Source organism: Plectropomus leopardus, chromosome 13 (genome assembly GCF_026936395.1).
Source record: "Plectropomus leopardus strain MGB_pleo_1.0 chromosome 13, ASM2693639v1, whole genome shotgun sequence".
NCBI lineage: Eukaryota > Metazoa > Chordata > Actinopteri > Perciformes > Serranidae > Plectropomus > Plectropomus leopardus.
The window spans coordinates 18,018,374-18,032,896 of NC_142188.1; the positions used below are offsets into that span (position 1 = coordinate 18,018,374).

The following is a 14,523-nucleotide window of genomic DNA, read 5'->3' on the forward strand; positions in this document are numbered from 1 at the left end:
ACGATCACCTTTTTGCTCTCTTTGTCTTTCTCTCTCTCTCTCTCTCTCTCTATCTATCTATCCTTGATAGATCCTTCATGTTGTTATGTCCTTTCGTCTTGGAAAATTGTGAACAAGGACCAAAAAAAACCAACTACCAACACAATTAATCAAAGTAGGGGTAATGGAGACAAAAATGGTAAATTAAAGCTATGATGATGCGTATGCTCGCAGCAGTGCTCGTACTTCATGCCACCCCTGCATAAGTCAGGGCCCCACTTGGGCCACCCCAGTAAAAAAAAAAAAAGTCTGGACACGCCACTGGCAGTAATGCAGGTCATTAAGGAACTTTCCCTCACTAGGCCAGACAACAGGAAAAGGCATTTCCTGCCACAGAGGAAGCAATGAAAGTACAGCACGGCGCTTTGATCTTAAGGATGCAGAGGAGCCGAGGGAGATTCGTGAGCCTGAGTCATCGTCATCGTCATGAATGTGTGGTGGCGACACTTTTACTGTCAGCAGATTTGAACAAAACTGGAGAAAACGCAGAGGTTTTTCCCTCTCTGAGGCACAAAGTGACTCATCGCTGGAGTTGTAGAAGTTCTTATACTTCCCCGCAGCTTGGTTTCTCATAATCAGTGTATTATGGAATTCCCGTGCCGTGTGTGATTGTGTGCATTGGGTGCATGTGTGCACGTGTTATTGGGTAGGCTTTTATTGTTATCTTTTAGGGAGGCTGAAATTCTCATTAATCACATTTGGCTTTGATCTTCCTTCTGCATAGTACTTCCATTTGTTCTCTAAGTCAGTGTAGAGCTTTATCTCAGCTTAGCACACAAAGACACATTAATTTACACACACACACACACACACACACACACACACACACACACACACACACGCACACAGGCGTAGACACTGAATCACACAAGCATCCGTACCTCAAACACACACATGGACAGAGTTCGACACACATCACTGCTCCTCCTAGTTATTTTCTTGGAAGTGCTCTTGTTAAGAGGGCCGGAAACATCCGCTGATAGGAATCTGGGTCCTCTGGTGGGCTTTATTTTCTTTAGCTCTTACTGATAGAAAGGACACACTTTCTTTCCCCTCTGTCCTTCTCTCCCTCCCTTTTCTGCCCCTCTTGGTGAGTGACTGTCTGTGCTAATGCCAAAGCAAAGAGCTACTTCCTTTGGACTCTATCTGCTAAGACTGTTAGGAAAACAGTGTTGAGGAGAAACAGACGCTCTCACACGTATATCCCATTAAAATGCACACATAGGTCCGCTCACTCAATTAGCTGCTCTCATATGTAGAAATACCTCAAATGTCACAACCAGCACACAAAAACCAACTAATTTTACCCTTAAATGCTTAAAAGTTTGTTTCTGTGCAGATCATTCCCTCTCTTCAACTAAAATTATCCACATGAAAGGATGGTTCCGGGTTATTGCAATTTAGGTCTTTCATAGTTTTTTCAAAAACGTAAAGGTCCAGTGAAAGTTGAAGTGTCTTTAGCTTCTGTTCGACATATTTCCCAGTGAAAGAGAATATTCGAGCTGCATACAGAGAGATTTAAATAAAATCCTTATTTGTTTGGAGCTACAATGGCCCAACACTCACACCTCCATCACAGATAGATCAGGAGGAGGACAAGAGGGAGATGAATGACTGAACCAGATGACTTGGCAATTGTGCCTCAGAGGTAAAATGGGTGGTCCACTATTCGGAAGGTTGGTGGTTCTATCACAGGTCCCTCCAGTCCACGTGTCAAAGTACCCTTTGGCAAGATACTGAACCTGAAATTGCTTGAGAGTGTGTTTGAACATCCAAGCTTAGTAGATGTTTGTATTGTAGCCACCAGTGTGTGAATGGATGAATGTGACATTTAGTGTTAAAACACTTTGAGTGGTCTGAAGACTGGAAAGGCATGATATAAGTACATGTCTATTAACCATGAATAAATGAACAAATTAGACTGTGCCACAGTGTTTTGGAACTAAAAATGAGGTTTGATTGTTGAAAAGTGGGTGTTTAATAACAGTGAGGCCCTGACAGTCACATATACCACTTTTTTTAACTTAATAAATTCAAGCCAACAGTCCTTAAATATGGTATTTTGGGAAAACACACTTAGGTATCAGCTAGCTGTTAGTTAGCTAATTAGCTCTGTGCAGCTAAAAGTTTCACATTGATTGATCAATGTCATGATATTATCAATTGAAACTGGTTGCAAAGAATGCATCATATTTTGTTTTTCTGAAAGAAAACAAGATTGGAGTTTAATATATTATATACAGAAAGAAATGTGGGTTTTTTTTGCATACATTACACAAAATATCCAGGCAATGTGATCTAAAACAGTTGAAAAGGCATTTTTAAGTTCATCTTGACTTTAAGGAGGTAAAAGTAAAACTGAGTGAACCAGTAAGGTTGGTTATACTTCCTAATTGTGCAGAAAAATGTTGCATTTAACTAACGTAAGTAGGATAGGTCAAAGTTTAAGTCAGAGATTGGTTTGTAAACTGTAATAGAAGTAAACAAGAGGCAGTTTGGGCAAGAACTTTTGTTTTCTTTTCCACATAAGTTTGTCTAATCTGTTGGCTTTTTTCCCCCGTCAGTCTTATTTTTAGCAACGTCACCATGTTCCCAGTTCTCAGGAATTAACTTGATAAATAAAAAGTTGTTATTACCGACAGGAATGATGGCAAACTTACAAAAATGAGACCCAAGTTCTAATAAACTAAAATGATCCTTTAACCTGTGGGAGAGTTTTGCTCAAATGAACAGTAAGTAATGGAAAAAGTGATGCCGCTACATGGCTGCGGGTGGATAATTAAAGAAAAGAGGGAGACAAATGATAGGTGTGAACATTTACAAGCACTCACCTGGGATGAAGTACTGCTCTTTGGCTGTGATGGAGAAAAGAAAGAGGGACGGATGTCAGTGAGACCAGTCTGATCTGCATAGCTGTGGTGTCGCTATGCTTCAGAACAGTCATATATAGTAAAGCTTATATATGACGACACATGAATCAAGGTATATGACATTTAAACAGAGAAGCCTGGGACTGTCTCTGTGTATGGCAATGTGGATGAACAATGTGAAAAGGTGGTAAATATTTGGCCGTTGCTAAGGAAGAGTGACATGAGGGAAAGAGAGAGTCGGTGAATGAGAAAGAAAGAAAAAAGAAGGAAAAAGACCCAAAAAAAAGGGGGAAAAGAAAGAAAAGAAAGAGAAAAACACACAGAGTCCCTTCTTCAGCAGGTCAGGCCAAACAAATGAGGCTATGAAGAAGTGTGAAACCTCAGCAGTGGAGAGTGCCAGACAGCAGAGCACAGTGCATAAACACAATAGTGGGCAGAGGGTGGAGGGAGTGGAGAGTGCAGCCCGGCTAGTGCAGTGCAGAGGAGGAGTAAAGGGATGTGGAGGAAACCTGAGCCTGGTAGGCAGAGAGAGTGATGAGCGGGCAGGGGGAGATAGAGGCTAAGATTGGCAGAGGGCAGAGGAATGGTGGGCACATAATGAAACTCTAACCCTTATACCAGCCACGACTAGTGATCTCAGCCCACTGCGGTTTGAAACCAGACTCACAATGTGGCGTTATGGAGGGGAAATGGAGAAACAGCGAACGATCCCTCTCTCCTTGGCCCCAAGTTCATCTGGGGAGATATTGATTGAGGAGCACCGGCACAGCAAATGATAGGCTGAATAAAACCTTTTGCCAGGAATGATCGCTCATTAAATGTGGTATGAAAAAGAGGGAACAATGCAGAGATAATAGCCACTCCCGGCGGAGAGAAAGAGAGACGGTAAGAGAAAAGCAGTGAGAGACAAGTGGAATTAAAAACAACAAAGCCTGTTGGAGAGATACACAGAGCCAGAGAGACATTCGCAGACAGCAACACAGAGCCAGTGGCCTACCAGAGCACCGGAATTTCTTGCTCTTGATCTGTCCAATACGTTTGTTTGCCAGTCGACGAGGGCTGGCACAGCGGGCACCGCTGGTCTCAATGGGGTTGGAGCGTAGGTAGTCTGCCAGCCACTTCAAGTTACAGTCACAAATAAAGGGGTTCTGAGCCAGGTGACTGGAGAACACAGAGGGAGGATTTAAAAGAAAGAGGAAAGGTAAGAGAGGTAGACAAAAGGACAGAGAATTAGAATGAAGCACATATATGAAAACTGATGAGATAAAGACCAAGAGGGAAACATTACAAGCCATTATTTAGACATCAGGGACAGACCTCCATTTGGAACCATTGAAACATAAGGAAATGCCTTTACATTATTGTTTATTAACTTTAGGTTAAACCATGTCATAATGACATGAGTTCATCAAGTTAAAGGAATAGTTTGACATTTAAGGAAATTTGAACCTTTGATAATGGAGCAAATAGGTTTAATTCTCTTAAATTCTTGTAAGGTGCATGGGAAAAAGAGGCAATGAGCAAATTACAAGAAACTGGTATAAAATGACAAGAAAAGAACCTGAAAATGAATGTTAAAGAAAGGAGAAAGAGACAGGCAGACAGACAGAGACAGGAAATAAAAAAAAGTCCAGAGACTATATTTATGATTATTAGAATTATATATTCAAAATATGTTACAGAATATGTCAGATGTATTCAATTTTCAACACTTTTTTTCAGGTCATTTCATTGTTTGTAGTTGTTTTTTCTAATTTTTAGGTAATTTTCTTGTAATTTTGGGGTAATATCTTGCATTGCTCATTGTCTTCCCCCAATGTTTTTGAAAGAAATCAAGCAGACAATAGATTATAAACACCTCTCAGTATAATGCACTATGTATCAATAGAAAGCAGTCCAAACTACAGCATCTAAAATAACCATAAAATGGAGTCAATATCTCTAAAACATCACTTCAGTTTAAAGACTTTGTGCTGCCATCCAAATTATGTATCAGGGGGATGCTCTACGTGTATTTTTACCTCTTCTCCAGAATGCAGGCAAAACAAGAGGCTTGTTTTAGACTGAGACCCTTTAACCCGGTGCCCTCTTTGTGTATGTGTATATGTGAGCCAAGGGGCAGCTATCCATCATCTTCAACAGGTGTCTTAAATGTGTTAGATTTGCATATTGGATGACAATGTCCTGCAGAGTGTTTCAGACATGCAGGCGCCACGGTGTGGGGTCTGTATCGATAACAGCATGTGGTTCTCCTTGTTTATCGGAACAGAAAAGAAAGGAGACATTCGTTTAGACCGAATTGGTGCTGTCTGAGTAACGGTGGTGGAAAGCGTGGGTGTGGTGTGTGCTGCTTTTGATCTGGATCTGGCCGCAGAAGCTGTGTGCGTGTGTGTCCGCGTGTTTGTGAAGATGATGGATTTACTCCCCTCTCCACTTCATGATTCCATTCCTGTGTTATTACACAGACCTGCGAGTAAACAACTCCTGTGTTGGCTCATGTTTTATGGTGACGGTTCAGTATGTGTCAGAGCGTGTACGGCAGCATGTTCATGTGTGCGTGTTTGACTTACAGGGTCTGTATAGCTCGTAGCGAAGTGAAGGTGCCCTTGGCAAGGGTTTGGATCTTGTTGTCGTAGAGCGATAGCAGTGAGAGATTCTGCAGGTCCTGGAAGGCGTTGGCACGAACGCAGTGAATCTTATTGGCATTCAGCAACCTGAGAGAAGGGGGAAGAAATGGGAAACAAAGAAGGAGGGAAGGAGAAAGGGAGGGAGGGAAGCAGCCTGTCAGAGTTTCTTTATGTATTCATTCATTATGCATTCCATCTAGAAAAGTATGCACAGGTACAAAGTTTATTTGAAGGTTATGACTCCTTTACTGAGTGGGAGTAAAGGATGCCTGGTATTCAGAATGCATCTGCAGTGTATCAGCAGAGTGCGTGTGTGTTCTGCTTACAGCAGTTGCAGGGCGTAGAGGCCGTCAAACACCCCCTTGGGCAGGTCAGTGATCTTATTTCCATACAGCACGCTGGGAAATCACAACACACACTTGCTTAAGACACGGGAAATGACAACGGGGTGGATATTTATGCACATAGACACACATGAACTCGGCACAGGGCCACTTACAGGGAGTTGAGGGAGCGCAGGCCCTGGAAGGCATCAGGAGCTATCTCTGAGATCTGGTTGTTGCTCAGGTCTCTGCGTTGAAGAAAAAGGCCAGACAATTAGTTGAGGAAATTAGGGTTTTTGGAAAGAGGTCCTTTCCCTGTGGGAGGTTTGACCCGTTTGTTACGTGGGTGTCACTCTCAAAGAAAGGTGGGGTGGATGTGAAGGGCACTGCTTGTCACTGGAAAGCAAGGAGGAAGCAAATGTAGTGTGAGCTGCATGAAGACGAGTTCCAGCTCTTTCCCATATTTGATGGTGCGCCCCTTCTAGGGATTTGTTGAAATGGAGCGGGCTGGAGTCTCATAGCCAATCAAAACATTTACTTGTGTTATTTGTGGTCTATCAAGCGGCCCTGTGTTGTATCATGGTGAGTGTGTGTGAATAAAAATGGGGTGCAGTGCCGAAATCCAAAGCGAAATACAGTAGACTGCCTCTGAACATAGCTGTTGTTAATAGGATCCACAGGCCTCTCCCCACAGGATAACCACTAAGCCTGTGTGTCTATGTGTTTATGTGTCTGTGTGTATGTGTGTGAGTAAATGCAATGGTAAATGAGGAACAGTGGGACAGAAAGAGAGAAAGACAGATGGAGAGAGAGAGTTAATGGAGTATGTGCACTGAACTCCGGTCGACTGGATACCTTTGAAGGAAAATCATCATGTGGTGAAAAAGAGGGATATTTTCTCATTTGGGGGTAACAGTTAAATAAGTATCCATTTGTCTTCTTGCAAAGGACTGAGGTTTCCTGGAAATGAAAACGCTGTGAAGGAGCCAGCATCTGCACTGGTGTGTGTCTGTAAATTCAGACACTGGTGTGTTTGTGTATGTGTCGGTGTGTGAGGGCTGTTGCTGCATCCCCTTCTTAAGGAGCGGGTCATGTGTAGGTCATCCAAACTGGGACAAGGTGAAAGAGAATGTGTGTGGTTAGCATTTACTGGGAGAAGAGGACGCGCAGGGTCAAGAGAGGAACTCGCCACATACCTTCACAAATAAACAAATCCATACACACACACACACACACACACACACAGACAAAGGCCTATATATATCTTTAACTTATCTAATGTCACTTCACAAGCAAATATTAAACTGTTTTATATCCATAACTTGCCAGAACAACCTACCACTTAATATAAAATGCACACATGAACATCCGCAGCGCCCTACCCAGGAGAGTGAGCGTATTCATCATGATGTATCGATGCTGTCTACCACAGTGTGTACTGAGGGTGTTGGACAGGCCGGGCCAGAGAGGGCACACAGCCAGCTGAATCAACAGAGGTGCTGAGGGTCAACACAGACATGCGGCCATGCATTGTTGTTGCTAAATGCAGAATCAGCAGCAGCACCAACAGTAGCCGGTTATGTCTGTTTGGAAAACCAGATGAAAGAGAGCAACACATTCTCACTTTTGTTTTTCTTGCTCGATTGAGTCCTCAATTCCAATTTTATTTGTACGTGAAGAGGCAAAAAATGGCTTTTATGTAAAAGATCACTGAATTTTCTGTAACCTTCAGGAGAGTCAGGGGTGTTACAATAACAAAGCAACTGCTCAGTGTAGTTTCTGTTATGTGGAGTACAGTTTGTCAGTGTTTTTATATGTTAAAGGTCTGTATGTGACTCTAGAGAAGGATAGTTGATTGTTGAGTCTCATGCACAGGTTGTCAAATAACAACACTTTGGGTTTGGGGATTGGTCAGATTACTTTGTTGCTATTTGAGGACTTGGAAATGAGACTTATCAATCAACTATCTTTCTCCAAAGTCGCATACACCACTTTGAAATTCGTGAAACTGCTATCATATCAGTTTTGTTTTGATTTTTTTTAATTGTGTACTAAAGTCATAACTTTTTGGATCATTTTCAAAAACTAAATGCTAGGACAGCACTCCAAATTGAGTTTTTAATATTTCCACGAGGGCATTTTGGAAAGTTACCTTTCTTCAGTGTGTGTTCTGGCAATTTCAAAACAAATATACACAGGTGGGGTTAATTATAGGTGACCCAACCAGTACAATGGCTTTCTTTCCAGAAACATCTGCATGCCAATATTAAAAAGTCCAATCTGAGCACTGTCCTAGTCTTTACTTTTTTATTATCAATGATCCAGCACCGAGTCTACTAAGCCTCAAAATACAGAGTGATAATATTTGGATCTGTTGAATCTGTCAAACTGCCATTGGGTCTGGTTTCTACATAAACTTTGAAAACCACAAAAGTTTATCCCAAACTCAATAAAAAGTAATGACCCTTTTTTTTGCAACAATAAAACACTTAATTCAGATTAAGGGTTTGCTTCAAACAGAAATCTGACCTGTCAGAGTCCACATAGTTCATAATTTTTTTGTCACCATATAATGATGAAAAATATATATAAACATACATATATTTTTACATAAATAAATATGAATTTGGTATTTGGAGATACAATAAGAAAACAGTTGCTTCAGCTCAGCTGCTCTGTATTAACCTCATTCGAACTTTTGACTGTTGCTGCAGTTGGATGATAAAACAGAGAGGAATCCTTTAAGAAGGGCAGAGAAACTCCCTGACCTTCCACTTCCTCCGTCGCCCTGCTGCTATGTCGGTCAAGCCTGGTGGTGTTGGGAGTTATGGGTTTGGCCGACTGGTGTGTGCTGGCTGCATGACCAGACAGTGTCAGCTGCCATCCTGTCACTGTTCGCTCCCAGAGAGAGCGAAGCCTCAACCCTCATTCCAGCACACTCTCCATCCCCTCATAATCATCCCAGCCACAGTTTACAGTTTGCCCACGCAGGCACAACACACACACACACACACACACACACACACACACACACACACACACACACACACACACACACACACACACACACACACACACACACACACACACACAGACTGGACACAACACTAGCCAGGGGAATACCAGTGCACAGCAATGAAAGATGAGAACTGTTATTATGTTCATGTAGCATCTGAGTGCTTGCTTTCCATGCCACCCCAAGTCTGAGAACACGAATATGTTCTTTAGGCACAGACAAAATAAATACTTCATGCTCCTTAGGAGTGGAATGAGAAGACTGGTGATTGTCGCTTCTTTTTCCAGCCCTCAACTTCTTGTTCTCATCTGTATTATTTAGCCATGAGGTGAGTGTACTGCTGTACTTACATCCTACGCAGCTTCTTGTAGGGAGAGAAGGCTCCAGGAGGAACAGACTTAATCCCATTCTGCTCCAGACGTCTGGAGAAAAGAGGAGAAAAGAGAAGAGATGAGGAGATATCATCAGTTAACCAAACAATAGACTTCTCCATGGTTACATTGTTGAGTAATCCTCCCATTACCTCTGACCCTTGGTGATTGGCCTGATTATATTAGCGGAGATCTATTCCCCAGCTGTAATCGGTCCAGGCATGTTGGAGTCATAACATCCTCAGAACCAATAAACAGTCTGAATACTAAAGTGCTGTGGAAAAGGAGTGGGGAAAAGGCTCCGTCTCTGTTTGAGTTAGGGTGTTAAGGCCTTTGACTAAAAGTAGTAATTCTTCTTCTTCTTACAGTTCCCAGCACTTATGTTCTCATGTGAGATCCTGAAATCAATAATGATCTCACTTGTTCTGAAATTTGTCTTCATCCTCTCGGTGTCTGCAAAGTGTCTGCTGAAACCCTGGTGAAATATGACTTCTCTGAGTTTACTTTCCCCTCTGAGCCTGAGAGTTGCTATGGCAAAGTTTAACAAAATCTTATTGTAAAAGTAACTGACAAAAATGAAATAAACATGCAAACATTCACTTGGTCATTTAAAAGAGAACAGTTACAAACTCTAATCAGTCTCAGATGGTCCCGGGGAGCCAGACATCTCTAAACTCCATTAGAGTGGGCATGCATGTCCGTGTGTTTCAGTGCCGACTGCTACTTAGGACCCAGCTCAGTCCCAGACCAATTCCCTAGTGTATCTGGCAGAGGGCTGTTTATCTGCAGGTCACTTCACAGCTTTTAAAACTGTCCTTAACAAGGCTTAGCAGGGCCCGGAGGGAGCCAGCTGTGGGCCTGTCTGTTTGTCCTACCATGCAGAGGAACTGGCTGCAGAACGGGAGGCACGGGCCTGTGCGAGGTGTGATAGTCCAGTGAGTACGATGGAATCTAAAGATTATTAAAATGCTTTTTGTCACCACAAAAAATCTACAAAACTCCTTGGCAAAGAGAACTTGTTGATGGATTTAACCATCATTCTCTTAAGTATGTGATTTCTTGGCTCAGGACCATTTCCACATAATTTAATTATTCCATTAGAGACATTTCAGATTTATTACATGCCTCTTAGGCCTCCTGCATCGCTATGTTTATGTCTATTCACGGGGGGTAAATGTTTTGTTAGACATTTGCCACAGCCACTTAGCAGTTTTGAGGTTCCAAATTTTTCAATGAGCAATCTTCCCCCTTCAAAAGAGTGGCCTACATTTATGGAGCGATATAGGAGCGTAATTGACATTCTTAGGATAGCAGCGATTCCAGACCACAGATTCCTGCGGTGTGCACGCTCTCTCTGTCTGTTTTTGTCTGCCTGTCCCAATGTGTCCATGGATTTACAGCGGAGTGACAGCGCTGTGGTTCCTCTGCCCTCACCATGTGGCAGAGTGCCGGGCCAAGTGGCTTTAGCGCCTTCTCTCATCAACCAGTCTGTCTGACTGGTCAAAACCAGTCTGGCACTGTACATGCTGTTTGCATGTGTCTCAGCGCCTACATGCCATGGTGCTCCAGTGTGTGTCAGCATATAACAAAACCCTCAGAGCCAGACAAGGGCACACAATGCTGTCTGACAAATTTTCAGCCTTCGCGTTGTCGTTCCTAGCGGATCGATATGTGCAAGCAACTTAATCCTTCCAATCAGCAAAGGAGCTGCTTTGTCCAATCGTCAAAGAAGAAAGAAACAATCTCTCGGAGTCGCCTTCAGGCGGACAATCAATGGTTCCCATCCAATTTGTCAAGCAGAACATTTGTATGTGTGCTTGTCTGTGTGTGTGAGCTGGTGTTTGTGTCAGCTCAATCAATGGTCCTCATCCTTTTCATTAGGGTCTGAGCATGGTTTTCATTAAGGGGAAACACATTACGCCTTTGGGTATTCACCCAGTGCGTGCGTAAGTCAGAAATGGATGGCAGGACTGCAGCAGCAGATGAAAGTCAGAGGGGGGAGAATTTTTATGGCAGAGTTCAGTCACTGCAGACAGAGAGGTGCATAATAATCTGTTGTGGTAGTGTTTAGGCTAACTGGGCCTAGTCTCACAAGAGAGAGGAGTACAGAAACCAGCTCACATCCCCACAGCCATAAACACAACACTGGCATTCATTAGGGGAGAGCAGGGCAGGGAGGTTGCAGTTCTCCGATTTGTACATAATGAGAGCAGCATGTGTGTGTTTGTGTGTGTATGTGAGTTTCCGAGTGCCTCATTAACAAGGCATTAGGCTGGCCTTGATACCCAGCAGCCCGCCTTGCTGTAATTGAAACTGATTTTATAATGAACTTCAAGCACAGATCAAACCTGCTGCACCAAATTACTGAGCGGAGACCCCCCCCCGACCCCCACCCCCCATCCTCTTTTTATTCCTTCAGCACTGATCTGCCTCCTCGAACCCGCCCATGGTGCTCTGGCAAGCCAGGGGAGACAGAGAGAAATGTGGAGGAGGAAAAAAATCAAAAAAGGAGGAGAGAGAGTGTTGTGGGAATATAACCTGTAAGGTAAAGCTCTGATGGGCAGGACAGGAGGAATGCGCATGATATAAGCCAGCGTTTCACCCTGATCTTGTAAATGATGAATCAGAACATAGTAGAGTTTATTAGCAGGACGCGGTTAAGCACCAATTAGATGTGAAGGGCATGGAGACTTTTAAAATGTCTTTACTCATCTGCTGTGCAGAGAGAATCTACGGTCTATAAAACCTGTGTATGGTAGAGCTATCTTTCCCTTTTCTCCCGTTTCTGCCGCTCGCTGGTTATTGGGATCATAGATCACATCAGTCTCTATGAGATATTCCACTTGTGGAACATTACACTTAGAGGGCATGCCGAAGAGGTCTACAAACTATAAAACATGTCAAAAACTAAGAGGGAAGGGTGAAGCTCAATTCTTTACATCTCAAAAGTCAATACAAAGGATGATGTCTGAAGACCTTTAAATAATTTAAAAATATTTTTAAAAATTCTTGGGTGGTCATTCAATCAGACAGGAACACACAGAAGTGTGCGTCCAAATTAGGAAATTGAGCACATCACTGACTGCACTAGAAATGGGTCAGGGTTGTTGGGGAACATGGGATCTGTGACTTCCATATAACTGGGTATTTATAAACAGACCCCACGGGGAGGAGGAGACCTAGAAACTTGCTGTGTCCTCCTCACATGCTCCTTCGTAGAACATGCAATTCGACCGCTGGCTTTCTCCCTTCATCCTCCCTTTTTTTTCACCATGCATAAATCACGGTGTTGCTGTACCAGTTCATGCTGACTTCTGCCGAGGGCATTAACGGTCTGATAAAGAGAGTAAAAGCACTACCTTGAAAAGTCTAGCCGTGCATTCCTAGGAATTATGGTAGGCTGATAGCATGTGGGCCGTAAACAGTTAATTCTCAGACAGATGTTGGAGGACTGATAAACTGAGGGAGGGATGTTAGCAAAGCGCTTGCATGCGGTTCACAGCCATCTGAGCCGATAAGAGCATGCAGCCTCAGTCTTGAGTCTGCTCTACATCTGCATGTGTCTCAGTGTACAGCAAATGGATGGATGTCTCCCTGCCAGGTGATGCATGGCGAGAAAAGCAAGCGAGAACAGCATGTGTACATAAAACATGCATGTTTAAGTTCTCTCAGCCTTGTTAAATCTCTGCATGAACATACACAGATACATGCAGAGACGCATCTTTAATGCGTACACTCAGACAAATGCCCTGCACTGCCATGCTTCAAAAAGCCATGCAGCTGTGGATGTCTGTGCATTCCCCCAGACAGATCAGTGATATTTTTTTTTTGTTTTTGAGAGCCACTTTTTTTGGAATTCAATTTTAATTAGGTGCAAAACCTGAAACAGAGCGTGCTCCATGTTGGTAGAAGAGGGGTGCTTTGGGGGGTTCTGGGCAGCACCCTCTGAAAGGGTTCCAGGTGGATACTTAATAAATAGTTCTATTTAGAACAGAAAGGCGAGGTAAAGCGTAAGAACCCAGTAATGCCTTCATTTCTAAGAGTGTGTGGGTGCCAACGTTTACTGCAGAAAACAGATATTGTGCTTACATCTCCGCCATGGTGTCGGGCAGGTTGGCTGGGATGGCGGTGAGACCTTTCCCTCTGCAGTCCACGATGTTGTTGCTGCAGGTACACATGGCGGGACAGGAGCCTCCACCAATACTGCATGGCTGAGGGCTGGAAGACTCTTGGTGACCTGAAAAGAGAAGCGGAAGAGAGAGATGAGTACATGAAAGAGAGAACAAGAGGAAAAAGTAATGAGAAGAGAGGAGTATGCAGCTCCTACAGGTGTGCGAGCACAGGTGGATTTGATGGGTTTTAGCAAGAGCAGCATGACTATCAGCAGTATTACAGGGTGAGATTGTTTACTAGAGGATTTGTATGCTGACATGGAATCGCTCCAGCACTCATGCAGAGCTCAGACTCTTCCGCTCCTGTTCATGTCATCGACCCTTTGTGCTTTATAAACTGAATTGCAAATGAACACACATTCCCAGGGATGTTTTGACATTGAGAAAAAGAAATGAAACATCCTCCTTTTGACTTTATTGTAAAGCCGTACATCCTTGAGAATCAATGGGCAAGAAACTAGGTTATCTATCAAAGGAGCACCACGGTATATCGAGAGGAGAAGAAAGGCATGAATAATAGAGTCAGAGCAGCAATTGAAGGCCTCCCAATAACATCCATTGATCTCACCACAAATTTTCCTCCTGAGTCTGCGTTCTCTGGGTGGAATTGATGCCATTCTGCACATTCAGCTTTACAACCCCCCACCTCTTCACTTCCATTTGTTCTAAAACACTTCAACTTTTCAATTTGCATACAGAGCACACAACCCATCACACTGTCTCTAGATACCTGTTCAAATAGCTGCGGCACTGTCAACGATATGGTGAAAAGCGGGCGCTTGCAACGGCGTGTTTGGTGTGTGTGGTGTGTGTATGTAAGCCTAACCCAGATAAAATGAATAAAACAGACTTTTAAATGGCCTCATTTACACAGCATTACTAATCCGAGTTTCAAACCATGAATATTTGATTACCTCCCCATCTATCGCTCGGCTTGTGTGTAAAATGTTGGAGGGAGAGAGTGAAGTGGGGATAGAGTCAGGGAGAGGAAGACAGAGTGAGTGATGGTGAAAGTCAGTGACAGAGAAAACTCAAAACTCCACTCCCTAAAACAGACAGAAAGATTGCTGCCAAACATTACGCTTCCCCATGAAATGACTGGCTC

The 14,523-nt window shown here is 43.2% G+C and overlaps 1 protein-coding gene across 4 annotated transcripts in view; it reads right to left on the bottom strand.

Moving 5' to 3' along the window:
- Positions 1-14,523, bottom strand: part of slit1a (slit homolog 1a (Drosophila)) — a 107,713-nt gene that overhangs the window by 24,271 nt on the left and 68,919 nt on the right. For 2 of the 4 annotated variants that reach the window (XM_088086320.1, XM_042501675.2), the window contains exons 9-15: positions 13,336-13,483; positions 9,226-9,297; positions 6,036-6,107; positions 5,863-5,934; positions 5,480-5,623; positions 3,907-4,070; positions 2,871-2,894 (exon numbers count right to left, since the gene is read on the bottom strand). In XM_088086320.1, the coding sequence (XP_087942446.1) occupies positions 2,871-2,894; positions 3,907-4,070; positions 5,480-5,623; positions 5,863-5,934; positions 6,036-6,107; positions 9,226-9,297; positions 13,336-13,483 (696 nt within the window). The remainder of the gene's footprint in view (positions 1-2,870; positions 2,895-3,906; positions 4,071-5,479; positions 5,624-5,862; positions 5,935-6,035; positions 6,108-9,225; positions 9,298-13,335; positions 13,484-14,523) is intronic. The other 2 variants (XM_088086321.1, XM_042501676.2) reach the window with 1 other exon arrangement.